At 44.1% G+C, this 7,753-nt stretch overlaps 1 protein-coding gene across 1 annotated transcript; it reads left to right on the top strand.

The window, feature by feature from the left end:
• Positions 1–1,475: 1,475 nt before the first annotated feature.
• On the top strand, positions 1,476–2,641 carry LOC140184995 (probable G-protein coupled receptor 139). Its single transcript, XM_072238224.1, has 2 exons — positions 1,476–1,701; positions 1,743–2,641. The coding sequence occupies exons 1-2, from the start codon at positions 1,476–1,478 to the stop codon at positions 2,639–2,641; spliced, it is 1,125 nt and encodes a 374-aa protein (XP_072094325.1).
• The last annotated feature ends 5,112 nt before the right edge of the window (positions 2,642–7,753 follow it).

Here is a 7,753-nt window from a genome sequence, read left to right as displayed (position 1 = left end):
TTAAGAAATAATACAATGCTCCTCCAGAGTGATATCACAAAAAAAAAACAGGACAAACCAAAGACTAACACTGACAAGACCACATATTTATAACATATAATTAAAGCAGTGCAAAGCAGTACCAGAATTTGTTAAAGAACAGACCATATGGTGCATTCAGCTTACAACGTTGCCCTTAAATACATCAACAGCACGATCTAACATGTTGACATGGAAAGGAAAAGTTGGTGTATGAAACAAACTGAGAAAACCGGTACTTTCATCGTCCGGGAAAAGATTACTGAAATGAACAAACAGTCCAAATGTCTCTTAATGTTTTTCGTCTGTTATTAAAATTGATAATTATCTGAGAGTGACTAATAAATATTTTATTTGAAACGCACAAACTCTGTGTCATAGAGAAAGAATGTACAACGTGCTCCTTTGAAGGTGTGAATAAATAAAATTAAACATAATTTTTATTTTGTGATTGTTCCACGGGAGCGATTTTAATTGCATGATGACAAAATTTCTATAAATAGTTTACCTGAAATGTTTGTTCAGTGGACTGTCATTGATGTGACTAACCACGTGGTATGATTAATTGTTAGAGGCCACTTTCTTCTCCTGTATAAGAGCTTGCAAAACAATCAACAGTAGATATGACTATTTTTACTGATAACCAACCCACACAGAAAATGGGATATCCAGCAATTTACTACATCGCGAGTATTTACTATCCCGCACTAGCAGCGATTGGTATTCCTGGTAAGTAACTGGAATTGGCTAGCACTGTATGTGCGTGTTTTGTCCTTGTAACATCTGTGCCTCATCTGATGAGTGTTTTAAGCCTGGCCAGGTTTAAGTACATATTTCATTTTTTTTTCGTCTGGAATTGTTACTTGTTTCTGGTGCCCGATCGATTGAGCGGTAACATTTGTACTTCTCTTGCATTTACCTTATTCAACCTTCCAGCTTTACCAGCACGTATTGTTCTTAATTTAATACTGCATCAATATAGAAACTGAGACGTTTAATTAAATGAAAACAACGTCTTTAACATTGCTGCAGCTCTGTTTGCGAGCTCCGCTGTTTTCCGGCAACGTACATTATTACCCTTTCCGGCTTAATGCCACTATTTATTTATCAAAATATGATTGAAATTGCCACAATAACGTGCAAAACTCTTTCATTTTACCGTGTCCTCCTCTTTTGTCCGTTTTAATTAAGATACGATTAGATGAGATTTATTTTACTTCTTACATCCACCTCACAACATGAGGATGTAAAAATCTGTATGTTGGATCTCCGTCACTATGAACAAGATCCAAGTTTATTTGTCACCTGTACATCGAAGCATAAGTTTAGCTTTGCCGTCCCGCCACTTCAGAATGTTAACTCCCAAGAAACAGACTACCTCAGTCCATTTTATTCCCGAAGTATATGAAACCTACAGTATTCTCAGCTGTAATGATCGGTCTGGATGAGTGGTCGATATGTCAACCACTGGAAAACCTGGTGTCAACGGGAAACTTGTTGCTCAGCTGTTACTTGGGCCCTTCGTCATCATGCGATCGAAGCACAGTGACGGAACCCGCACGGACAACATTTCCACTCTCCGTATCGAAGCCTGCCTGACCCGGCTTAGGATCAGATGTCTGACGTTCACTCGGTCCGATTCAACACGGTTAAATGCGAACTTAACGAGTAAAAATGATCAGGGTTAGTGCGCATGAAACTAATTATTCTTTGCTCCCTTGCAGTTAATTTAGTGGCGATTGCGATCCTGTCTCTGGGAAACTGCGGACTCTCCAAATGCGTCTCCCGTTATCTGGTGGGAATGGCAGCAGCTGATTTAATGGGTGTTATTATTGCTGTTGTACTCGATCAGATCAATAATATTTATACTTATGCTCTTCCTTTGCTCATTACACCGGTTTGCTCCGTGACACTCGTACTGAGTGTCGCAACCATGGACTGTTCTGTTTGGCTCACGGTGGCTTTCACGTTCGATCGCTGTATTGCAATCTGTAGTCAAAAACTGCGGGAACGGTACTGCACCGAGAGGACAGCGACAATTGCGATAGTAGTTGTGTGTTTAGGAAGTTGTGCGAAGAGATCCCCATTATACTTTGCGGTGGAACCTTTCCTTATCATTGATAACGTACCCTGGCGATATATTTTGAACACGGATTACCTTACTTTACCACTGTGGAAAGCGTACCAGTTGTTTAACGCCATCACTACACCTTTATTACCGATCGGTTTGATTCTGGTTTTTAATGCTTTAACAGTCAGCCATATTATCGCGGCAAACAGAGTTCGCCGGGGGCTCAGGAACAGCAGAGAGAAAAAGAATGATCCAGAGGTGGAGAACCGGAGAAAGTCAATAATGTTGCTGTTTGCTCTATCAGCCAATTTCATATTGTTGTGGATCCCATTTATTGTATATATTATGAACTGGCAAGTTCAGAATTACTCTTACACAGACAGGCATTTGAACACCCCAACATATATCCTGCAACAGTTTGGGTTCATGCTGCAGTTCCTCTGTACCTGCACCAACACGTGTATCTACACTCTGTCACAGAGGAAATTCAGGGAGCAGCTGAAGGCTGGAATCAAACATCTATTGACGTTAAATGGTCGGCTCTGCACCTAAAATGCAAATCAAAGTGTAAACTTTGACGGGAGTATAAATACATTTCTATGCCATTTATATGTCTGGTAAGTGCCTCGATAATCTTAGTAGCTTCCGGCTTCCAGTGAAGTCAGCAAAATTATTCAATTGTGTGGCGCAAGAAACAACAAAACTGAGCGTATGTGACCGCGACGGAAGCAGAAATTGTATCAAACCTTTGGGTTAAAGTCTAAATCTGGTCCAACGAACCATGTGCGGTCAGAATGATTTTTCTTTCATTGGTAGGATTCTATTCTAATTCACTGGACTATGGGTCATTCCAGGGATTTCTGTGACAACTGGAGAGATACCTGAAACTAGGAAAGCTAGTGTCAGTTAAAGTGAGCTATGATACTTACAATTTCTATTGTAACAGTCCAAAATATGCGACAACTGTCTTTTCATTCAGAAATCCTGCGGTCCCTTCCAAAGCGGGTCTAAAACTGCACGACGCCCAAGTCTGACCCATAAATAGAGATGTGTAGCGGTCTTACTGAGAGGGGATGGTATCAGAAATGCAGCTGTAGATTTTATTTTTGTGTTACTTTTCCCCGTAATTAAAATGCAGAAGCGTTGAATCTAATACATTGTTTCTAAAGCAGTAAAAGAAGGAAGATACTGACGTAGTGTCCATTTAGAAACCTGACCGCATCGCTTATTAATGTTTCCCTTTTGGGAGCGGGAGAGACTGTGCTTTTTCTCATCGATGGTGTTTTTTCTACGGATTACCCGGCACCAGAGAAAAGATGCACCACGAAAATCCTCGCGCATTCTTTCGGCAACTCAGTTTCACAGACCAACCTGAATAACTTCTTCCACTTAGTAAAAGTTTATTGTCATTCAATCGTGTGCCGGTATGCGGCTAAAAAAGTTTTAGCTGCTAACGGTCCTCTGCACGCGCTCTAAAACTTTCAAGTCTTTCCTACAAGAAGGAGAAAAGAACTGAGAACAAAACACTCAGTGTCCCTAACAAGAATTTTATAGAGCTGCGACATTATCTCGTGGCTCTTGAGATCAATACTTCGACTAATGAAGACCAAGTCTATCAACCGGGTCACTGTTTATTGGTCTGTCATGTGAGATCAGGGGATTGGTCGAATTCGCGAGCTTGTACATCTATCAGCTAACGTTTGAGCTGTTAATTCTGCGCGTGTGAACTTGTTCATGGGTTGCAGGTGATGATGAGCCAAACACACATATTCAGCAGCACTGGGCACGATAAACGTCGTTAATTATAACAGTGGTGACACTCACCCTTTTGGAATACATGTTGACATTCCAAAAAGAGCACAACTGGAAAAGTTGAGGACGAATGTGAATCATTGTATCCCGGAAATGATACGTCCAACGGTTGGACTGTTTATTTTGAGCGGCAAACGGCATCACAGATGGAGTTCGACCCGGATAAGTGTGAGGTGGCTCATTTTGGTAGGTCAAAAATGATAAGCGAATATAGCATTAATGGTAAGACTATTGACAGTGTGGAGGATCAGAGGGATCTTGGGGTCCGTGTCCATAGGAAGCTCAAAGCAGCTGCGCAAGTAGACACTGTGGTTAAGAAAGCATAAGGTGTATTGGCCTTCATCAATCGTGGAAGTAAATTTAGGAACCGAGCAGTAATGTTGCAGATATATAGGACACTGGTCAGACCCCATTTGGAGTATTGTGCTCAGTTCTGGTCGCTTCACTGCAGGAAGGATGTGGAAACCATAGAAAGGGTGCAGAGGAGATTTACACGGATGTTGCCTGAATTGGGGAGCGTTCCTTTACCACTTTACCTGGCAGCTCATTCCACACTCCCACCACACTCTGTGTGAAGAAGCCCCGCCCCCCATGTCTCCTTTAAGCTTTTCCACCTTCACCCTTAACCCATGTCCTCTATGTTATTTCTCCCCTAGCCTCAGAGGAAAAAGCCTGCTTACATTCACTCTATCTCTCCCCATCATAATTTTATATACCTCTGTCAAATCTCCCCTCATTCTTCTACGCTCCAGGGAACGAAGTCCTAACCTATTCAACCTTTTTCTGTAACTCAGTTTCTCAAGTCCCGGCAACATCCTTGTAACCTTTCTCTGCACTCTTTCAACCTTATTAATATCCTTCCTGTAATTAGGTGACCAAAACTGCACACAGTGCTCCAAATTCAGCCTCACCAATGTCTTATACAACCTTACCATAACATTCCAACTTCTATACTCAATACCTTGATTAATAAAGGCCAATGTACCAAAAGCTCTCTTTACGACCCTATCTACCTTTGACGCCACTTTCAGGGAATTTTGTATCTGTATTCCCAGATGGCTCTGTTCTACTGCACTCCTCAGTGCCCTAACAGTTATCTTGTATGTCCTACTTTGGTTTGTCCTTCCAACGTGCAATACCTCACACTTGTCTGTATTAAACTCCATCTGCCATTTTTCAGCCCATTTTTCCAGCTGATCCAAATCCCTCTGCAAGCTTTGAAAACCTTCCTCACTATTCACTACCCCTCCAATCTTTGTATCATCAGCACATTATCATCCAGATCATTGATATAGATGACAAATAATAATGGACCCAGCACTGATCCCTGTGGCACACCACTAGTCACAGGGCTCCACTCGGAGAAGCAATCCTCCACTACCACTCTCTGGCTTCTTCCATTGAGCCAATGTCTAATCCAATTTACTACCCACGAGGTATACTTAACGACTAAATCTTCCTAACTAACCTCGCATACGGGACCTTGACAAAGGCCTTACTGTAGTCCATATACGCAAGATCCACTGCCTTCCCTACATCCACTTCCTTGGTAACCTCCTCGAAAAACTCTAATAGATTTGTTAAACATGACCTACCACGCACAAAGCCATGTTGACTCTCCCTAATAAGTTCCTGTCTACCCAAATACTTGTAGGTCCTATCTCTTAGTACTCTTTCCAATAACTTACCTACTACCGATGTCAAATTTAACGGCGTATAATTTCCAGGATTACTTTTTGAGCCTTTTTTAAACAAGTGAACAACATGAGTTATCCTCCAATCCTCCTGCACTTTACCCGTGGATACCGACATTTTAAATATATCTGCCAGGGCCCTTGCAATTTCAACACTAGTCTCCTTCAGGGTCCGACGGAATACCCTGTCAGGTCCTGGAGATTTATCTACTCTCATTTGCCTCAAGATAGCAAGCACCTCCTCCTCTTCAATTTGTATAGGTTCCATGACCTCATAACTTGTTTGCCTTATTTCTATTGATTCCATGTCACAATGGGGGGCGTTGATGGCGGACCCAAATGCCAGACACAGACACTGAAGTACAAGGAACAGGACTTGACTAGAATAGGGACGTGACAGGATACAGATAAGGAGGAGGGACAAGAACGCAGACCTGGGCTAGGACATGGACTAGACAGGGAACCCGGACAAGGAACTATGTACTAACAGCCTGGGCTTGGGCTCCGAGCCAGAGATTGGACAAGGACCCAGAACCTAGGTCTTGCCTCGGGCTCAGGCCCCAGAACCAGGTAAGGACATGACGTGACTACAGGACAGGACGTGGCTGGGGTCTTCAGGCCTGGGGCTGCAGGCTGGTCTCTTGGGTCTTGATGCTTAACACTGGGGTATTGGTCTTGAGGCCTGAGGCTGGGATGTTGGTCTTGAAGCCTGAGACTGGGGTCTTCGGTCTTGAGGCTGCAGGCTGGGGTCTTGGGTCTTGAGGCTGCAGGCTGGGGTCTTGGGTCTTGAGGCTGCAGGCTGGGGTCTTGGGTCTTGGGTCTTGAGGCTGCAGGCTGGGGTCTTGGGTCTTGAGGCTGCAGGCTGGGGTCTTGGGTATTGGAATGCGGAGGCTGATAAATTGGAGGCTGGAGTTCGGAGACAGACTAGGAACTATACATCAACATGGAGCCGGGACTTATCCTTCGAAAAGCCGGGACTCGTCTTTAACACGACACCAATATGAGACAGGACAGTACACAGACATAGAGCCGGGAGTTATACTTAGACAAGCCGGGACTCAACTTCTCCACACCAAGGTGAGACAGGACCATACGTCGGGTAACGGCAGAACAGCCGGACTTACCCAACGGAGCCAAAGACAAGACAAGACAAGACAGATCCCCCCGCAGGGCAACGGCAGAACGGTCGTACTTACCCCACGGAAGCGAGGACAACACAAGATAGATCCCAACGCAGGGCAACGACAGAACGGCCTGACGTACCACACGGAGGCGAGGACAAGAAGAGACAAACACCGAAGAAGGACAGACAGTTCCATCTCAGCTTCGAGCTTGCTCCGAGTCGCAGTTACAGCCAGAGACCTCAGCTGCTACGGAAACAGTCGGATCACTAACGAGCTCGGAGAGGCAGACGGCCACTCAACTGGACCAGGAAACGGTCGAATCCATACCGCAAAGACAGATCCGACCAAGGACAACAAGGCTCCATGAAGCGATGGTTCTCTAACGCGGCCTGAAGATGGTAAGTGGGCACTCTCGCCTTCCACCGGCAGGTTATTCCAAGGGAAACTTGACAAGACAAACCAGCCGCTCACACGCGAGCCCAAGGCCAGTTATATTCTCAGCTCCAAGATGGGAATCAGGTGCCTACGATTAACTCAACCAAATCAAGGGCCAGCTGGAAGACCCGGAATCCTGAGTCTACGGACCGGAACGTGAACCGGAATGTGGACTTCACAGACCGGACCATGACACTCCATGCCAGTTTCCTTAGTAAACACAGACGCAAAAAAACTGTTTAAGATCTCCCCCATTTCTTTTGGTTCCATACATAGCCGAACACTCTGATCTTCAAGAGTACCAACTTTATCCCTTACTATCCTTTTGCTCTTAATATACCTGTGGAAACTCCTTGGATTATCCTTCAACGTGACTGCCAAAGCAACCTTATGTCTTCTTTTAGCCCTCCTGATTTCTTTCTTAAGTATTTTTTGCACTTTTTGTGTTACTGAAGCACTTTAATTACACCCTGTTTCCTATACATGTTATGCATCTCTCATCTTCTTTATCAGAGTTCCAATATCCATCGAGAACCAAGGCTCCTTATTCTTACTCACTTTGCCTTTAATCCTGACAGGAACATTCAACCTCTGTACTC

Source organism: Mobula birostris, chromosome 20 (genome assembly GCF_030028105.1).
Source record: "Mobula birostris isolate sMobBir1 chromosome 20, sMobBir1.hap1, whole genome shotgun sequence".
Classification (NCBI taxonomy): Eukaryota; Metazoa; Chordata; class Chondrichthyes; order Myliobatiformes; family Myliobatidae; genus Mobula; species Mobula birostris.
Note: the sequence above shows the minus strand (reverse complement) of the source record. Positions and strands in the feature narration are given on the sequence as shown.

Bases quoted from the DNA above. Each gene is read 5' to 3' on its own strand.
- LOC140184995 (XM_072238224.1), top strand. From the start codon at position 1,476: ATGTCAACCACTGGAAAACCTGGTGTCAACGGGAAACTTGTTGCTCAG. The intron at 1,702-1,742 runs GTTAGTGCGCAT...GCTCCCTTGCAG, and splicing joins AACGAGTAAAAATGATCAGG to TTAATTTAGTGGCGATTGCG.